At 54.5% G+C, this 19,502-nt stretch overlaps 1 protein-coding gene across 1 annotated transcript in view; it reads right to left on the bottom strand.

The window, feature by feature from the left end:
• The window catches only part of ABTB2 (ankyrin repeat and BTB domain containing 2), a 168,944-nt gene that overhangs the window by 15,021 nt on the left and 134,421 nt on the right, over positions 1-19,502 (bottom strand). The window contains exons 4-5 of the mRNA XM_028087702.1: positions 3,941-4,093; positions 2,497-2,662 (exon numbers count right to left, since the gene is read on the bottom strand). Of these exons, the coding sequence (XP_027943503.1) occupies positions 2,497-2,662; positions 3,941-4,093 (319 nt within the window). The remainder of the gene's footprint in view (positions 1-2,496; positions 2,663-3,940; positions 4,094-19,502) is intronic.

The raw sequence follows: 19,502 nt of genomic DNA, 5'->3' as shown, positions 1-19,502 counted from the left end.
CATGTCCAGGTCACTCATTTCTCTCTGTGCCTCAGTTTCTTCTTTAAAATGAGACCAACAACAGTATCTGGCTCATAGGGTTGTTGTGAAGAAGACGAGTGACCATGTGTCAAGTGCCTAGCGCAGAGAAAGCTGACCTCAAGAGCTAAGGAATCTCAAGAACGCAGCGAGCCCATCGCTGCCCCGGTGTTATACTGCCTGCCATATCCTAACCCGCCCCAGGCCCTGGGCCCCTAAGTCCCTCCCTGAGGTGATTTACGTGCAACATCTCATCGAATCACCGTAACATCCCTATTAAGGAGGCTCTATTATTATCCCCCTTTTACAGACGAGGAACCGAGAGACCCAAGGCCGGGTCACACAAGGAGGAGGAACTCGCACAGGACCCCGGATCCACCTGAGCCGCGAAGCTCCTCCCCTTCAGAGGCAGCTCACAGAGCGCAGACAGGGGTCTGACTCGCATCTCTTGTGCTACTGAGCAAGTCAGAGCTTTCCTGAAAGCAGAGGCCCAGATCCTCCCCGAGTTTGGGTGGACGGCTCGCCGGGCTGCCTCCTGGCTGGGGATCTTTCTCCAGGGCCAGTAATAGCAGAAGCGGCAGTGGAAAGTGTTATCCCACAGCTGGCTCCTGGTGAGCGTGTGTCTGGAGCCCTGCGATGTTATTTATTAGGTTATTTGTGTGTAGACAAGATCTTCTTACCTCATAAATCCCTGCCTAGTGCCCAGAGATAAAGAAATGGCCTGACATTAATCATGGGCGAAAGAGCTGTTTACCCACAGATCGTCCCATAAATACCAAGGCCGAAGGCACAAACAGGATCGAGTATTCAGAGAAGAGCCAAGTGCCGCCGAGGGCGGCTCTGGCTGGGTTTCAGCCCCCTCCGCACTTGCTTGACTTTGTTCTCTACACGTCTGTACGTGGTCCAGGGTTTACATTGGCTTGGAGTCTTTTTTGTGTCAGCCCCCCCGCCCCCCACTCCAGGTCCATAGGGAAGGAAAAGCATGAAGGGCTGAGGAACAGAGCTCACGGCTAATGGTCGCTGTCATCACATGGACAGCGAAACCCAGAAGAACGCTTACTGAGCCTTTATTATGTGCCAGATGCAGAAGCGTCCCCGAACCCTACGGGGCAGGGACTGCTGTCCGCCTTTGATGGAAGCGAGGAAGGTGACCCTCGGGGAGGTGGTCCAAGATGCCATGGCTGTGACTGGGCGGATGGCTCGGGCCTCACCCTGGCACCCCGGGCAGGGGGAGGACACCCCAGGATGAAAGCCCCTGCAAGGCCCAGGGACTGGCCCTGACAGAGGCACCCCAAGGAGGTCCAGCACCCAGCCTGTGTCCTCCCTGCTGGCCCAGCCCACGCCCTGACCGTCCCAGCTCCACGCTCCTGCTCCGGGTCATCTCTTCTCCCTGGAGTGCCTGCCCTACCACTCTCTGCCTCAGCGCCCCACCCCCCCCCCGCCCCGGAGGCCCTGTTCCCCAGCCGTTCTGCTCGACCTGTCACCTGTCCAGGTCCACCCTGGCCTCGTGGTTGACCTGGCACTTCAGCACGCCCTGTCCTGCGCTGGCATCTCACGGGACAGCATTCCACCCAAGCCCTCTGCTGTCATGGAGCATTCCCCCCGCGTCCGTGTGGCCTTCCAAACCACAGAGCCATCACCTACGTGGCGAAGATGCACGGATTGGTGTCAGACAAACAAACTGGACAGCCCATAGTGGTGAAGAGCTTGGGGTCAGACTGCTTCTAACCCCGGCTCTGCTCCATACTAGCTGTGTGACCTCAGGTAAACCAACTTCGCTGTACCTCAGTTTTCCTCATCTATAAAATGGGGATAATAATAGCATGACATCCTAGGGCCACTGTCAAGACTGAATGAGTTCATCTGGACAAAGCGCTTTGAACAGTGCCTGGAACATATCAATGCTCTACAAATGTTAGCTCTTCACAGCAAAAACAATAAACAAAGCAAACAAAACCCCTTAAATTCTATCTAAAATTGTAAATCATTTCTAATGCTTCCTTTTCCGGCTTCATTTTACTCTCTAGCACTTTTCACGGACATACTCTGTATTTTACGTTTCTATTTCTTAGCGCGTGTTTCCCCGACTAGAACGTTAACTCCATGAAAGCAGCAGGTTCTGTGGGCTTGGTATACAGAGTAGGCACACGAGGCGCCCAGGGCCCACACCCCAGTGACTAGTATTCACAGCTGGAAATTCAGCTGGGACTCCTCCAGACTTCTTCCCAGCCCTGCACCATCCGGGACAGTCTTTGGCCTTCCAGCCAGTGGAAGCAGAATCTGTTACAAAGGTTTCCCCAGCGGCGCTAGGAACGTCTTCCAGCTGATGCCCCACCAGCAACGGGAGGCTGCCCACTCCTCAGAAGCACCGAGCGGAGTGGCCTCGGTTTGGAACGGAAGGACTATGCCACCCTCTCTCGCACGGCAAGTCCCTGCCTCTGTCCCCCGCACCTGGCTAGCGGAGCTCTCCGCACGCACCTGGTCATCCATAGTGTTCACCCCGTCTGGGCCCAGGGCGTCGATGGCCTGGTTGATGAGGTCTGTCCTGCCACAGTTGAGCATGCGGAAGCCCAGGTCCTGGTTGAATTTTTCGGTGGCTGCTCGGGCGTCCAGCCTCCTGAAGGAGCTGAAACAGCACTCGGGTCTGCATAGATGAGACCCGCAGGTGTGTGAGCAGGACTGTGTGGGAGCGCCTCTCAAGGAGGTGAGGCTGACGAGGGGCAGGACGACAGTGTGGAGGGGAAGGACGGGGAATTTCGGTTCCATCGGCAGCAACTGGCCTTGTCATGCTCAGTGATGTGAGCACAGACGTCTGCTCTTCTACAAACATGTTAAAGAAGAGCTCGGAGCTGTCCATTGTCAGGAAATGAAGTCCCCTCAGGAACAACCCACCAGAGACTCTGCCTGAGCAGGACGCAGCTCCAGCCCGGACATGGGCCTCGGTGCTCGCCCGTGTGCTTTCTGCAGGGCGAAGACTACCCTCGGACTAGAGGACGGCCACTGTGGCCCAGTTCCAGTTCCTGGCTTACATCCTCTCTCCTCAAGGGCTTCCCGAGGAGGCCCGGAATGACCAAACAGATGGTGGAGAACGGCCCAGAATCCCACTGCCATCCAGCCATCCCACCAACGAGAGTCACAGATTAAAAACTACATCTATGAGACGGCACACCACAGGCTTCCCACAGGGGGCTTCGGCCTGGAGCCAAAGTGTGGAAAGTTCACGTCCCAGAATGACATTTGGGAATTTGCCACGGAGACAGAGGAGGATATAACTGCAGTTGGGGCAAATGGTCAAAAAAAAAAAAAAAAAAAAAAGGCAAGTCTCTCATATGACAAGGATGGCCACGGAGAACATTCTCCAGACGGACTTCAGGAGACCAGTCCAATATAAGACGGTCATGCTGGGACAAAGTTAAGAGCCCAGGCTTGGGGCCAAAGTTAAGAACCCAGACCTGGGTTCAAATTCAGACACTTGGCTAGCTGAGTATCTGTGGACAAATCAGTATTCCTCCCCGATGCCCAGTTTCCCCATTTGTAACATGGGCATTACAGCCCCTCCTTCTCTAAAGTTGTCATGAGAACCAAGATGACGCATGTACAAAGGAAGGGCTCAGCCCAGCGCCTACACCAACGAATAGTTGAAAAAAAATAGTGGCAAGTGTAGGAACAGAGGAGAGGAAGGACCCGCTTTTGCTGATTACCACCCCCCCCCCCAAATATCCCACAGAGCCAGCCTGTGAGGGCTCTCCTGCCCAGATCCAAATGTGTGTCTGCTCCGTGACCAGCGGAAAGCAGCCTGGGTCTGGAACGATCCGTCTAACAGACACGGCGCCCACAGAGCACGCCCTGGGAGGGCCCCCCGCCCCCGCAACGTCCCGGAGAGGGAGGTGTGCTGCGAGCTCACGCCTCGCCGGTTCCGTACTTGAGCTGGCGGGGCTCACAGTCCAGGCCGGGCAGCAGCAGCCGGGCGGCCTGCCGGATGTCGCCGCTGTCCACGGTGAGGCTGCGGCGGTGCTCTGCGTAGGTGATGGCCACGCGCATCCACTCCATCAGCGGCGGCAGCAGCATGAAGGGCCTGGGAGGCAGCAGAGAGAGGGGGTGGGGGGTGAGGCCGGTGGGGCGCGCCCGCCAGCACGCATGCCCCGAGACCGGCTACAGAGGCGGTGAGGTGCGGAGGGGGCATGCTCCTCGTCCTCACAGAGACCCCGATTTGTCCCATTCCACAGATACAGTGAGGAGTCAGGAGGAAGTCCCATCCTGGGCCACGGGCAGAACCCGAGGGTCTTAGGTGACCAGTGAAAGGAAGCGTTTGCCAGTGTGTCGAGGCGGGACCCTGAATTCGGACGGGGTCTCCGGGTCTCTCTCCGCAGAAGGGGAGACTGCCTCCTGGGTGGTGGGGGGGGGCGTGAGGGGGCAAGAGTCCCACAGACCCAGGCTCCCACCCCAGCTTTGTCCGAGCAGCTGTGCTCCATCACCACAGACCAGCGTGGCCCGAGCCTGCCCCTTCCATCTGTGAGAGGGGCTGTCGTGGAGCTGTGTGAGATGATGTACGGCACACAGCTCACGGTCGCCCCTTCCTCACCCTGCACCTGGGCTAAGGTGGGCCTTACGTCACTTCCTGTGGCAGGCCGGAGCCGCCTCAGCGTGGTGCTCCCCGTCCTACGGGGACAATTGTCTCGGGGCCTAACACTAAAAACCCAGGGCCACAGCAACATGGGGCACTAGGTGGAAGCAGGAAGAGACTTCTGTTGGGCAAGGCGTCTGAGTTGCCAACTCCAGGGGGCACCACTCATGAGGTAGTCCATATGTCACCAGGGGGCGCCATTCACACGGAATGGGACTAGTGCCCCCTGGCATTGAGCAATACGGCCAGCACAGCGGCTCAGGGGCCCGCCCTCTCCCTGCCCCAGGCCCTCCCAGCCCCATCCCGCCTGATCTGGGTTACCACTGGGGAGGCGGGGAGGCGGGGTCCGCTCGCTACTGAGACAGGCTTGCCTCCTGTCCTCTATCAGTTCTGGCAAGTCTCCTGTGGTGAAGGCCGTCTTGGGAGACCTCCTCACAGTCCAACTCATCTTAGTGGTTCGGGCCACCCTGACGGCCAGTCTTTGGCTGTATGACTCAATGGACAACAAGCCTGCTCTGCCCAGAGCTTTCCTTGCCCGGTCACAAGGATGAGGCAGCCCTGGCACCCTGCCCCTTGTGGCTGTTCTAAGGACAGCCCGAGTCCGCCTCCCGTTCCTGTGTGTGCTCCCCGCCCTCCTGATACCTGCCACTCCTCCACACCCCGCTCCCTCTGCTGCCCTGGGCTCCTTGAGCATTAGGCCTCTGCTGTCACCGCCATCTTGCCCCAGACGTGCAGAGAGGTACTGTGACCAGGAAAAGGCCCTCCGCTCTCTCTCCTCAGCCACTAAGTCAGTCAACTGGAATCAACGAGAGACCCTCAGATCACCGTCTCAGATTTCCACTCAGGAAAATCGCCAGAACTTGAAGAGCTTCTCTCCTTGAGGGAAAGGATGCTTTTGTTTATTTTTCAACAAAATAAGCAGATATGATCTTGAAGGTGGTTCATTTGGAAGTTATTTTGATCTTCTGGTTCCGTCATTTCAGAAAACCTATCTGGGTCTGAGTGTACTAATTGGAGTGGTGAGGAGAGTCACGGGTGGGGGAAGCCTGGCTGGTCTTGGCCTTCAAGAGTGCCCTGGATGTCACCCTAACCCATTTCCAGTCCTGGCTCATATCCTTTGCCAGGACACACCACACCACCAGGCCCCTGTGGTTCTCACCCACCCCGCCCTCCCTACCTCCTCAGGAGAATGAACCTGCTTTCACCTCTGCCCATCCAGACCCTGTTTATCCTTCAAGGCTCAGTTCCAGTACCTTCTCTTTCCAGAAGCCCTCCCAGACCCTCTCTCCCCGAGGAAAATAATCTCTTCCTGCTCCGAGATCCCTTAGAACTTGCTCTTCCATCAGTGAGTGTGTCTCATCTTCCTGACCAGACCCACTGTGCCTCAGAACAAGAACGATGGCCTGCTCATGTCTGCGTACTCCCAAGTAGGCCCAGCATGGGGCCTGAACACACTATGTCCTCAATAAACACTGGCCAAATGACCAAAAGTGTGGCTGAGCATCAGGAACTTGTATGGATCTAAGTTTTCACTTCTGGACCAACTCCTGTTTCTGCTCAGAAAAGAATGGCATATAATTTTCACGGGCATAGTGCTGACTTGCTGGAGTGCGGAAAGCCAGGACTCTATGGGGGGAGCTTATAGAATGTAGGAAGGAACAACAAGCCATTTGTGAACTCCTCCTCTGTTTATAGAACTTTGATTATAAATACTCATTTGAATTCTCCCCAAATAGTCCAGGATTTTCCAATTCTGACATTGCAATGCTAGAAGGCAAGCTCAGACACATATTTCTATATATATCAGTTCTTCTGATCCAAGGGGAAGGCTTTATCTAAACCACCAGGATTGGAACTGAAGTGTAAATGAAAAGATAGTTCGTGGATTTGCCAGCCACTCTTCCATGTTGTGGCCAACAGCCAAGACCAAGTGCCAAGTATGGACACTGAAGCTCTAAGCAGCATCTCCCAGCTGCACTAGGGGAAATCCAGGAGGGAACTTGGGGAATCGCCAAGTCTAATCAGATGGTGTTGTGATTCATTATGCTCCAGGCCTCTTAGAACTTGGCACATGAAAAAATACAGCGTTGATAACCTCGGTGGGCAGGTACTGGGGACTGGCTCATTCAGCCTCCATTATCCCATCTTTGTTGGAGACATAAAACGTTGAAAACTACATTTCCCAGACTCCTTTGCAGCTAGGGTCCTGGAGGCAAATTAGGTTTCTCCATTAAGATGCAGCTGCGTGAGATCTGGTGAATAGGTGTGAGGTCGAGCCCACCTTTGTCTGTTTCTGCTAGCAAGCCAGGTCATGAGACATGAGGTCTATTTTTTCTTTTCTTACAGACCCTTCTAGTGTCCATTTTCCACCTTCCCGAGTGCTTCAGGGGCTGTGGTAGTGCTCCCGAAAGCAACCACAAAGATGTCTTGATTCCAGCTTCAATCGGAATCGCATTTCCAGGGCATGTCTCAGAGGAAGCAGCACCGCCCGCTGAAGAAGTCTGGTATCTCTTTGGAGGCTTGGCCTTGAACCTGCTCCTTGAGCTCTTCCAATGATTCTATTGGCATCTAATTCCCTGCATTAAATCCCTTCCTGCTTAAAATACCTAGAGTGGTTTCTGTTTCCTGAACTGAACACTGACTAGATATTCTCAACACACAGAAATCCTCCAGGGTTAAGTGTGTCCCTCCACCTCTGCAGTAGTGGCCGGTGTCCACCTGTCCATAAACAAGGCGGTGCCAGTCCCCACACTGACCTCTTCAGGCCCTTTTCCCTGGCCTACCCACCCCCCTGTGGTCCATGGGAAGGTAATGGGACAAGCAATTCATGGGCTTTCTCAGTAACATCCTTCCCTTGGCCTGTGGGTTCCAGGCTACTACTTCCTTTCTGGTAATTTCATGTAGCCCACTGGACATGCTGAGAAGCTGGCCTGTACTCCTGGACATTCTGGAAAATCCCTGTAAAAACTCCCATCCGTACCAGCCGCGGGTGCCTCCTCCCTGCTGGGGGAGAGGGCTCCAGAGGAGCGAGGCTGGGAATGTCAGACATCTGCATTGCCCCCATGCTTGGTCCCCTCCCAAAGAAAAAGGCGGTTTTTCTCTCCTTGCCATTCCTCTAGGCCGAGCTTGGCCACAAGCCTTTCACTGCCAGGGCGGGTGTCTGCTGTGCCAGAGGGGGTGGGGGCATGGCTGAAGGAAATGCCTTTGGTCGGCCCCTCTGCCACCGAGACTCCTCCTTGCTGGGTCCAGTATCTCTGAATAGCGGTTCTGGAGTGCTTTGGCCCCAGGATCCCTTTGTACTCTCGCAAATTATTGAGGCCTCCAAAGAGCTTTTGTTTAAGTGTGTTATTCTACGGCTATTTACTGTATCAGAAACCAAAACAGAAAATGTTAGGGGCACCTGGGTGGCTCAGTCGGTTAAGCATCTGCCTTCGGCTCAGGTCATGATCCCAGGGTCCTGGGACCGAGCCCCGAGTCAGGCTCCCTGCTCCGCGGGGAGCCTGCTTCTCCTTCTGCCGCAGTCACTTCCCCCGCGTGCTCTCTTTCTCTCTCAAATAAATAAAATTTAAAAAAAAAAAAACACCCCAGAAAATGTTCAAACATGTAAATATGCAAGTTCGCATCCCCCATCAACCTTTGGTGTACTGTCATCACCTGTCACATAGATTCTGTAAAACTCCCCTGGACACATGTGAGAAGATGAGAGTGAAAAGGCAAATAACACCTTATTCTTACAAAAATAATTTTGACCCTATAGACTCCTGAAGTCTCTGGGACCCTAGGGGGTCCCCAGACCACACTTTGAGAATCACCTTAAGACAAGGCTGTACTTGGGGGCGCCTGGGTGGCTCAGTCCGTTAAGCGGCTGCCTTTGGCTCAGGTCATGATCCTGGGGTCTTGGGATCGAGCCCCACATCAAGCTCCCTGCTCAGCGGAGAGCCTGTTTCTCCCTCTCCATCTGTCTGCCACTCTGCCTACTTGTGCCCTCTCTCTGTCAAATAAATAAATAAAATCCTTTAAAAAAAAAAAAAACATAAAAGACAAGGCTGTACTTGGGCTGAGTGTGGGGCTGGGATTCTGCCTCTGATGGCACACGGTTTGGCCAATTCTAGAATACTGTATGATTTGCATGCACCTTCCCAGCCCAGTGAACTGAGGCTCCTAGCCCCCTTCCCTGCAGCATCCTCACTGCAAGAAAGCCCCAGTGTCCTGGAAGCAAGGGAACTGGCTCTATAACCTGGGGCAGATCATTACACTCTTTGGGCCTGTTTTTCTCTTAAAGAAGTGGCTTCTAGATATTTCCCATTGTGAGAACCTCTTTTGCTGCTATTTCACAGACTCCCTGTGACAATGGCTCTATCTACTCTGCAGTGATCTAGAGTGTGGGCTCAGGAGGGAGCCTTCTAGGTTGGGATCCCAGCATTACCACCAATAAACTCAATTGTGATCCTGTGCCCCCTCAGCCTCAGTCGTCCCATCAGTGAAATGGGTATAAATAATAGGACCACCTCACGAGAAATATGCATGGAAGTGCTTAGCCCAGCATTTGGCCCATGGCAAGTTCTCAATAAAGGTGAACTATTATTACTATGTTAGTATCTGTTGATAGAGAAAACACATAATAGCAAAACAGGCTATAGGAATCTGGTCCTATTAAATGCCTCAACTCTAGCTCTTCAAGTGGGGCCGACTCTCCCCTCCCCAGCCCTGCAGCAAGTATAAACATGTAAAGATTGCAAAAGCCTGCCAGCAAACTGCCCATCACCCACTCCATCCCAGCTCATAAAACAGACAAAACAAATGCAACCACTATGTTGAGTGTGATCTGGAAGCTGTTTCTGGGCAGCGTAGGCTCTTGGCCTTGGCGGTCGAGGATCGTGCATGGGGGAGGAGACGACAAGGAACAGACTCACCACCACCTGACATGGGGGTGGGTGGGCATGGAATGACGGCCAGGGACCTGCGCTCCCTGCCCACCCCAAGTGCTGCTGAAATGGTCACACTCGTGCATACCTGCACATGGGGTGGGGCTGCCGCTGTGACAAACCAAGCCACTTAAGAGGGCCACAGACCGGCAGCATGTGTCTGTGTGCACGCAAAACAGCGGTTACCGCGACGTGGGACCGTCCAGGAGGTGCACCAGTGGGAAAGGGTTTCCACGTGACTCCTCTTTGCTAGGGGAGGAAATGGAAACGCCCTGGGGCCAAGGGCTCCGCCCAAGGTCACAGAGCCAGTTCAGCAGCACCAGGGAGACCAGCCCCACGTGTCATGACTCAGTTTCTCCTCATGTCTCTCAGTTAATCATATACCTGAACCTGAGTATATCAAGCCAAGGGGCTCATAAGGCCCTTCAAGAGGACTGGGCCTGCAAAAGCCACTTTTTCCCCCCTTAAAAAAAAAAAAATGAAAGAGAATAAACTTCTTAAGGCCTTGGTTTTTAAAGGTCCCTACAGCCTGGAAAAAATAATAAACCCGGCCCCACTCAGCAAGCATAAGATTTATTGGGATTACAGCCCTATAAGCAGTGTCTTAACAACATGGAACAGGAAACGACTCTAATTTCCAGCTCAAAGCAGGCTCTGTTCTTCCTCGAGGTGGGCAGTGGCCTCGGGTAGAGGGGCAGTTTGCAGGGGGGGTACAGGCCTGTAACTGGAGGCTGTGCACCCCGAGCCATGAGAAGGCCCGTGCCTCTGTCCACCCCACCCGCCCCCGGCAGGTCCGTCCCCTCTGTGCCCACAGGCTGGGCAGGGCCTGGAGACCTGGCCTGAGCTCAGCCCTGGGAAAACCAGGCGGCGGTTTCTTCACTTCCAGCCTTGGCAGGGAGCACAGAGGGCTCTGGGTGTGGATCTGGCTCCAGGGGCTGGAAAAGGGTTTGGGGGGTCCTTGCCGCCTTCGTCTTGCTCCCTAAGGAGAATGCCCCCTTCCCCAGGAAGCTCAGCCCACCTTGCCTGTGAGCACCCTCAGTCCAGGAGAGGAACCTCATGGCGGCCCGCCAGTCTCCCACCCTCAGCCCTATGTTCTCCCCTTGAATCTGTGCCACCTTCAGATGGAGCCACTGCCAAGCACTGGGGTTGCATGGGGCCATCTCCCTGCTGCATCACCCTCCTCCTAGCTCCCCCTGTGGATGCACTGCTCCCGTTCCCCGCCCCCCCCCCCCCCCAGCCCCATGCTGTCTGGGCTGGGGCCATAGAGTGGAAGCATCAGGAACCAGCAAAGAGGCCCCGCTCTGCCCAACTGAACGACAGCTCTGCAGGCAGACTCCTCTGGGAAGGTCAAGGTCAGCTCTACCACGCCGGCTCTGCGGCCTTCACCATCGGTTGTCTAAGATTTGCGAGAGCCACTGTGGCCTAAAACACTAAGCCAAACCTTCCATACAGAAAAAAAGCCACCGTGTCCCACTGAAGTCAGAGGCAACTCTCAGCACAAAGGAAGCAATTCTAGTCCGGTTCACATCTTGGACTAATTAATTTTCTAGAATTGCTTGGTAAACCAGAAATGGTTTGGCCCAGCTGGGAGTCAGAGTCGAGTAAGCACCTCCTCTGATCCCCAGGCCTACGTTCTCCAGCACCCACTCTGCCCCAGCACCTGAGCTGACCCACGGCAAAGTCTCCACGTGGGGGTCAGAGGACTGGTGTCAGAAGCAGAGCTCAGGGCTTGCTGAGGGGGAAATACTCTTTTCGTATTAAAACTCATCTGTTATGGATTAGAGGCCTAAAAAAACCTCTACTTGACCAGATATACATATGGATATAAATTTAGAATATGACCAAGTCATGATTAGCCATGAGCAATTTCTCTGCCTCTTCCCAGGGCTAAAAGTGGGCAGTGGGATGGGAGGTCAATCAGGTGACAACTGGGCATCTTGGCTGGGCTCCCGAGGCATGCAGGAATAACAGAAGAATACTAACAACTAACATTTCTAGAGCACGCTACGCACCTGGCACTCTTTTAAGCCCCCCATACCTATTGACTCATTTAACCCTCATTATCGATGTTACGATGTTACGAGGTAGCTACTATTATTACCCCCATTTCACACATGGGGAAACCAAGGCCTAGCGAGGTGGACTACCTTGCCCCAGATCACACACCTCGGTAAGTGACAGAGCTGGGATGAGGTCCTGGGCTGTGTACCCCAGCCCCCAGCTCCAGCACAGAGCATTCCGCTGCCACTCAGCTTAGGAAATCAGCTCTGGTCCTCCACTTTCCTGACCCTTCCCCATCTCCCTCATCTTAGGGATGAGGAGTTTTAGGCACAATAACCGTATCTTTTGTCACCCAAACTGGCCCACTTCTGAGAGGAAAATGGAGAATTGTTGCCAATCACACTGGACAGCAAACTGTCTCAGACAAACCAAAACATCGGGTCACCCTAGCAGGAGGGTAAAGCACATGGTGGGCTCACGCCGTCCCCTCCTGCCCACCCGAAGCGGCTCTCCATTCTGCCCCCCAGCCCTGTGCCTTCGCAGTCCCTACCCTATCTGTCATCATTTCATTCGAGTGTAAACCTGCTTTCTCTTCAGACTATAATTTCTCCAAAGGCAGCGACTTTTGCTCACTGACATCTCCCACCTCTCAGCACAGGGGCCCATGTTAGAAATGCAATCTTTGAATCTGTAAACGTGTGGCACGTTTCTCCCTCCTGGTGGCAAAGCCTTCAGGCTGCAACCGTATTTTCAGGGGTCCGCTCTCACTCCAGAACTCTCTGTGGAGCTCCAGAGTTCTTCCCAGGGGGCTCCATGTGCTATGGAGTCGAGGGCATCAGGCCCAACAAGCAAAGGAGCTTGTGAAATGGGGACCGACTTCGTCTTTCATTCTTGGAGGCTTGAGTTGGCTTGGGTATTGGCAAATGGTTGCCTTCAGAAAAAGAAAATACTTCCCAGATAAAAAGCCAACCAGGGGCGCCTGGGTAGCTCAGTAGGTAAAGAGTCTGCCTTCAGCTCAGGATCTCAGGGTCCTGGGATGGAGCCCTGCGTCGGGCTCCCTGCTCAGCAGGAAGCCTGCTTCTCTCTCCTGCTGTCCCTGCTTGTGCTCTGTCCTTCTCTCTCAAATAAATAAAATCTTAAAAAAAAAAAAAAAAAAGACAACCATTTCACAGAATTTTCGACCCAGGAGCAGTGTCCCGGGGTGGGGCTCCACTGACCGGGGTGACCTCCCGTAATTTCGGGGCGGGGGGCAGGACAAGGATGCTGGGGGAGCCTTCTCCGGGAGGGAGGCAGCAGACATGCTTCTGCAGATGTCTGCGTGCTGCTGCGCCCTGGTGGAGGGGACACAGCCATCTGTCTTCGGTAACTGGGCCTGCGTCCAGGGTGGCGTCTCCATGGGAGAGCCGGTACAGATTCCAGGGGAGAGCCTGCACACAGGCCACCACCCTGTCGCCTGGTCGCGCTGCAGGGAGGGTGCTGGGCGCACCGGGGCGTCAGGCCCGTTTCTCAGGCACCAGTTCCCCGCATGGTGGCCGGTGCACAGGTGGCTGGTCCAACAGGCCACAGTGGTACTGCTCCCCACACCCCTGGCGGGGAGTGGTGTCAAAGCAGGCCTCTCTCCACTGGGGTGTGGCTACCTTGGCCTACCCACCATACCTCACCTGCAGAGCTGCCATGGGCAAGAGACCCACCTTCTTCACCTCTGCTCGGGGTCCGGGATGGCTGATGAGAGACCACCAACTCTTCCACCGTACGCAAGCCAGACGGGCAAGGCCTCCAACCTGTTGAGGACCTACTACGTGTTGAGCAGGCATGAGACCACTCTGCACACATGACCCTATTTCTAATACAGCCACTGTGCAGGGGAGGTCTAATTATCAGTGTGCATTTTACAAATGTGGAGACTGAGGCTTTGAGGGGTTGAGACACAGATCCAAGGCCACATAGCTAGCCACTGGCAAACTGTTCAGCTTTAAAAGGAAAAACAAACAGGTTCTGGGGTCTTTTGCGAGACCAAACTGCCACACGCAGAATGCTCTGAGCCTGCCATCTGGCTGAAACCTGGGAATCGGGCAGAGTAGACAAAGGGCTGGCCTCAGTGGCTCCCCCAGGCCAGCTTCTGCACCTACGGCCTCATCAGCCCTGAAATCAGCAGGGAACGGGAGGCTGGACTGGGCCCCAGACTCTCAGGGGTATTCTCCAGACCTCTGAAGAGACTTTCCCCCCAAATTTCCAATATGAAAGTAGCAAAGTGGGGGCAAGTCCCAGGTGGTCGGTCCTGTGGGAGGAGGGGGATCCCTGTGTAGAGCTGTGTGGCAGGCAGGAAGAGCGGGCCAGAGAGCAGCCCGGCCGGCCTGCAGACATCACCTGAGCTGCTCTCCTGTCCCCTCCGCGCTTGGGACGTCAGTGGCTCAGCCCTGGAAGCCACTGTTGAGAAAGCGAAGTCCATTCCCTGCAGAGCTGGGATTTCCCAGCACACCAAGGCTCGATAGTGCAGACAAAGAGGATTGTTACAAAAACACAGCCGATGAATGAAGCCCCCAGGCCGGGTGGCTCCCTCCCAGTCTTCTTTTCTGTGAGGACCGGTGGCCCCAACAATGGGGCAGGAAGTCAGCCGCAACAGGCAGCCCCCGGGGGCACTTGTCAACAGCAGGGCCGGGATCCTGCCCAGTCTCCATCCCCCGTTATCTGGCACTGCCGCTTCCTTTGTCTGCCCCCAATCCCTGGCTCATTCCTTGTCAGAGGCTGGACAGATGCCCACCGTCAGGCTGGCCACTGTGAGCCAGCACACGCTCGTCTGCCCAGGAAGAGGTCCCAAGTGATTGAGCGCCGGCCGCCTACGTCATGCTGGGTAGAGGCAGTGCTGCCCAAGAGACCCGGCTCCCAGGGTCCTGCCTCCTCTCTCCTGGGAGGTGGGAGGGACACAGCACCCCTGATGATGTGAATGCTGTGCTGTTATAATCAGGCCTCCCTGCCTGAGCTCCGTCCGATCTGTCTCTTCCTACCTGGGACCTTGGCTGCCTCTCTGACCCTCTCCAGGCCTCAGTCTGCTCATCTGTAAATGGGAACAGTAACCGCTTTCTCCAGGAGCTCTCGTGAAAATCTATCCGAGAGCCGTGTATGTAAAGTGCTTTACAGACTGTGAAGCTTTGACTAGATGCTTCCAGCCTGTGTAAAATACACCAGATTGTCTCATTCCCCAGCTGAAACCTAGTAACCACAACCCATCTTGTGGGGGCATTGGGGCCAAACCAGCAAGCAAGGGGCCAGGGTACCCCAGTAATGGTGGAGAGCGTCTGACCCTCAGTCCGCTTGGTCTTTGAACCAATGGGTGGATGAAATTCGGGTTTTAAAGTTTTCTTCAATCCTTGGATGGTAGGTTGTGATAAATCTAAAGTTTGTACACATCTCTGTCCGAAGCAGGCCTCACTCAGTCCTTTGTGACATCTGGTCTACTTCACCCTCTCTGTCACTTGCCTGGCTCCCTGGCTTCTGTCAGGGCTGAGTTAAAGGAATTGCAGGGACTGAGGGCATGTATATGAGAGGGAGAGAAAACATGCATTTTTTTTTTTTAGATTTATTTATTTTAGAGAGAGCGGGAGAGTGAGCAGGGGGAGGGATGGAGGGGGAGAGGGAAAGAGAGAATGTCCAGCAGACGCCCCGCTGAGCCTGACACGGGGCTCCATCTCACGACCCTGGGATCATGACCTGAGCCGAAACCAAGAGTCGGCCGCTTAACTGACTGAGCCAGCCAGGCGCCCCAAGAAAACATGCCTTCTGAGTAAACGTGACTTTTTAAAATTCACCATTGTTTCTGGATTATTTATGCATTAAACACGATTTAGTTGTTTTAGGCCTTCCATAAGGTTGACGAAAACAGTAATTACACGGATAATAGCAGCTACCACGTTTGAAGAAGCTTACTCTGTGCTAACTCCTTTAGACGTACAACCTCCCATAACTGCCACAAGAACCTCTGGAAGTAGATCAAGCCATTCTCCAGTGAAAGCTGAGAGGCTGAGGCCAGAGAAATGAAATAAGCTGCCCAAAGTCAGCCAGCTCGGAACTGGCAGAGCAGAGACCCCATGCTGCGGTCGTTCTGACACCAGAGTCCAACCTTCAGGCTCCTGTTTCATTAACCGAACAACTTAGCTAACGGCCTACTATGTGCCAGGGACTGTTCTCTGTGCCGGTCACACAGCGGGAACAAAGCCCATCTATGGTGCTCACATTCTAGAGGGTGGGGAGCGGGGGACGGACAAGTAAGCAGACAGATGCGTCACTGCCAGGTATCAGCGGGCCAAGGAAGGTGCTCTGGAGGAAAGCAGCAGTGGGTAAAGTGACGGGGAGGGACCGGGCGTGGGAGGGACCACTTGCTGTGCACGGCGGCCTGTAAGCAAGCCCCTTCCGAGGTGACTGGGGGCGCCAGTCCGGGGAACACGGGGAAACAGGTACTAATTCACCCAATCACTATTCTGATTTCTTTGACTTCTACTTTGAGTAAGCAGATGGGAATTTAATGCACAGAAAGGGGGAGAGGAAAAGAGAAAAAAGAGCTTAACATTGCAAATCTTCTTGAGATGGTATTTAAGGGAACCCTAAGTCAGTCCCATCAAGCCCCCACTGCCATCATCTCTATTATTTGATAAGAAAACACTTTCGCAAGCTGAGCAAAAGATTAACGAGCCCACTTCTTCAGACTGAGCACACAGCCTATCCGTGGCGCTTCCTATTTATGTAAAGTGCTCGGCTGAGGGGAGACATCCCCCCTTCTGCATCTGGAATGGAACAAAGAGGCGCCTCTCCTCGCTTTGTACCTCTCTTGTACAGAGAGTATTTCCCCAGAACCTGGGGGGGTGCCCCTTGGAGGCAGAATCTGGAAGCACAGGAACCATCAGACGTGGCTCACTTTACACAGGGGGGAAACTGAGGCTCAGACGGGAAGCTGGACTTGCTCAGATCCCAGAGCCAGAGGGGCAGGAACTGGACTTGACCCTCAGGCACCTCTGAGGATGTACTTTTCCCCTGGAGAGCTGCTCTAGCCCCACCTGGACGTATTAGCCTAGTAACGCAGTCAGTGAGAACTTGAAAAAACAAACACCAAATTCTTGTGATTTTAAAATGTAGATCCGGTTTTGTCATGAAATAAATACTTTGAAACAACAAAGTCCTTCTGTGACTTTTGCTGCCCCATGCCACTTGGCCTGTCCCCATCTTCCTGTGGCTGTCCTTTAAGGCCCCGTTGAAATCCTGCTGCTCTGATGCCCTCCCCGAGCCTGCCAGGCCCCTTGAGATCCCCCTGAATATGGCCGTGGTGAGGATGACAGAGCATCCTGTGCTCCAGGAGCTGCTCCAGGAGCTGCTCCAAGGGCTTTCATTATATTAACTCGATCCCCACAATACCCCTGTTAAGAAGAGACCAAGGCATGGAAGCTAAATGACATGCCCGAGGCCACCCAGTTCATCAGCGGCAGAGCTGGGACGGACCGGGCCGGCTGCACAGCCTGAGGGCCAACCTACATGTGACCATGCAGCGGGTGGGTTTTGCTCATTCTTGATCTCCTGTCTTGGTCTCCTTTCTTGGTCCAGCCTCCCTCATGAGGCTGGAGACTCCATCACAGAAGGCACTCTTCATAGTTCTCTCATATCCCTTCCCCATTGACTGTCAGAAGTACAGGGAGAAACGTGGGTTAATAAGCAAAGCACTGAAGATGGTATCTGCCACTTGGAATGTGCTCTCTAAATGCTGGTCAGGGCAGTGCTTGTAAGGAGTCACGTTACTAGTTGCATTATTAGCAGTGGTTCAGTTAGTAATGTCAGTATTAGTAAGAGCAGTCACGTATCAGTACTTGAGAACCACCTTTTAAGAAATGCCATTCTAGGTCAACGAAGAGAGCCCACTCTGGGTGTCAAACATGTGTCATCTAAACACGTTTCTGACCAGTAATGAGGAGGAGGGTGGCAGCCGACATTTAACACGTATTTTTTATGAGCCAGGCACTGAGCTCAGTGCTTCGCCGTATTATCTCGCTTACTGCCAGTGGTCATCGTACCTTCGCCATTTTCCCAACAAGGAAACTGAGGCCTTGAAAGATGAGCTGACCCGCCATACTGCTGGAAGACAGCAGAGAGACCACCTCCAGAGTGACGTGAGAAGCTCATGGAATCTTTCTCCTCTTGGGCGGGATCTAAAACCCCAGGAGTGGACTTCGGGGGAAGTGAGGGGACCTGCAATGGCCGGTGCCTTGGCTGGCGTCACCACTTCCAAATTCTGTTCACACACTTGCTGGAAACTTCTTGACTAGCCTGACATGGAATGGAGCAGCTAAGAGCAGGGCCAGACACACACCGTCTTCCACCAGGACCCCACCCGGATGAGGGTTTCGTCCTCTGAGCAGCCCCGGAACCTGAGCAGAGCTAGAGCTCTGGGAACTGCGTCCTCAGATGAGTATCAAACCAGCACGTTGGGCCCCTAGTCCCTCCTGAAGCTGTCTGGTGGGGCAGAACCACACACCGGACTGCTCTAGGCCGGGGCGCTGGGCTGGATCTCAGTAGGAAACGCCTCTCCTCCCAGCATCAAGGCAAGCAGAGTCGGAAGGGCTGCCCGCCCTCTGCTCTCCTCACTCTCGGCAGGGTCCGGGCACTGAGTGAGGCAGGCTGGTGTGAGGGCAAAGAAGAACCAGCCAATCACAGCAAGCACCAAGCCAGAGGACGGGGCCAGAACCCTCCAGGCCAAACTGAGCCCTCTCCTTATCTTGGCCCACGCGGCCCTGGCTTCCCTGCAGCTTCGTCCTGCCCCCCGATTCCTTCTTCTCTACCACGTTGCTCCTGTCTGTCTTGGCTGGGGACCCCATTCTCCCCTGCCTTGCGGTCTCTGCACGCTGTTCCCTCTGCCCAGTACAAGTGGTCATGTTAATCATCATAGTAGCTCATATGTGGCATTTACTGTGTCCCAGGTCCTGTTCTAGAATATTAGGAATGTGAGCTCATTTAGACCTCGCACCTTACAAGTGATCGTAAGGACTATGTGTTGGTGGTCTATAGAACCGAGCTTTGGAGGAACCTACTGACCGAAGGCTCTAAAATCACTAAGTGGTAAGTCCAATCTGAAAGGTACGTGTTTGAATACAGTCCCCTCCTCAGACAGGGCTCTGGCAGGCTAGGAAGTCATGACGCCGGACACTTCCAGGCTCTGTCTCCCATCACGCTGACTCGGCTCCCACGCTCCTCCTGGCTGAGCGTCCTGGGCCTCGGCAGCCCGCAAGCCTTCTGAGTGTGCTTCCCGCCAGTAAGGGGCACCGGGCGGGGCCAGGGAGAGGCCCGGGCTCCAGCAAACGCACTGGTCTGTGGACAAGTGGCCTGCTGTCATTCCTAGGATTCTCAGATAGTCTCCGCTGCTGCTGCCATCAGATCAGATGCACCTGGGAATGCCACTTGCTGAGCCCGGGCCCTCCAGCGCCCGAGGTTCTGAAGCAGAAAATTGGTTCGCCTCCTGTGTGCCTCAGCCCTCTCTGCACCATGAACTATCTGTCTCCCTCACGGGTTCTGCTTGATGACGCTTTCCTCCAGCAATGTGCTGGCGAGCTGGCAGACCTCCTGCCGCTCCTGGGTGTCCATGCTGCCTTCCTCCCCTCTTCCCAGACGCCATCCCAGGAGGATGATGGCCAAGGAGGTATCTTCCACCCAGGATGCTCTTTCGGCTAGCTCATCCCACCGCCTCCAGGCACGACTAGCAAGGACCACACTTAGCCAGATGGCTGTCCATTCTCCTCCAGACCTCGGGGGAAGGAGGCTCCCCCATCTCCATGGGCAACGCTGGATCTCTGACAGCAAGTTCTTTCACTTTTCAAGCTTGGTCTCGGGTGATGACATGCCCTGCAGGGCAGCAGCTGTGACTAATCCTGTGTTTGAGACCCTGCCTTGTGCCTTGCCCG

Source organism: Eumetopias jubatus, unplaced genomic scaffold, assembly GCF_037043125.1.
Source record: "Eumetopias jubatus isolate StellerSeaLion01/CBP00866 unplaced genomic scaffold, mEumJub1_p1.0 scaffold_13, whole genome shotgun sequence".
In the NCBI taxonomy this organism is placed as follows: Eukaryota; Metazoa; Chordata; class Mammalia; order Carnivora; family Otariidae; genus Eumetopias; species Eumetopias jubatus.
This window is presented reverse-complemented; position numbering and strand designations above follow the sequence as displayed.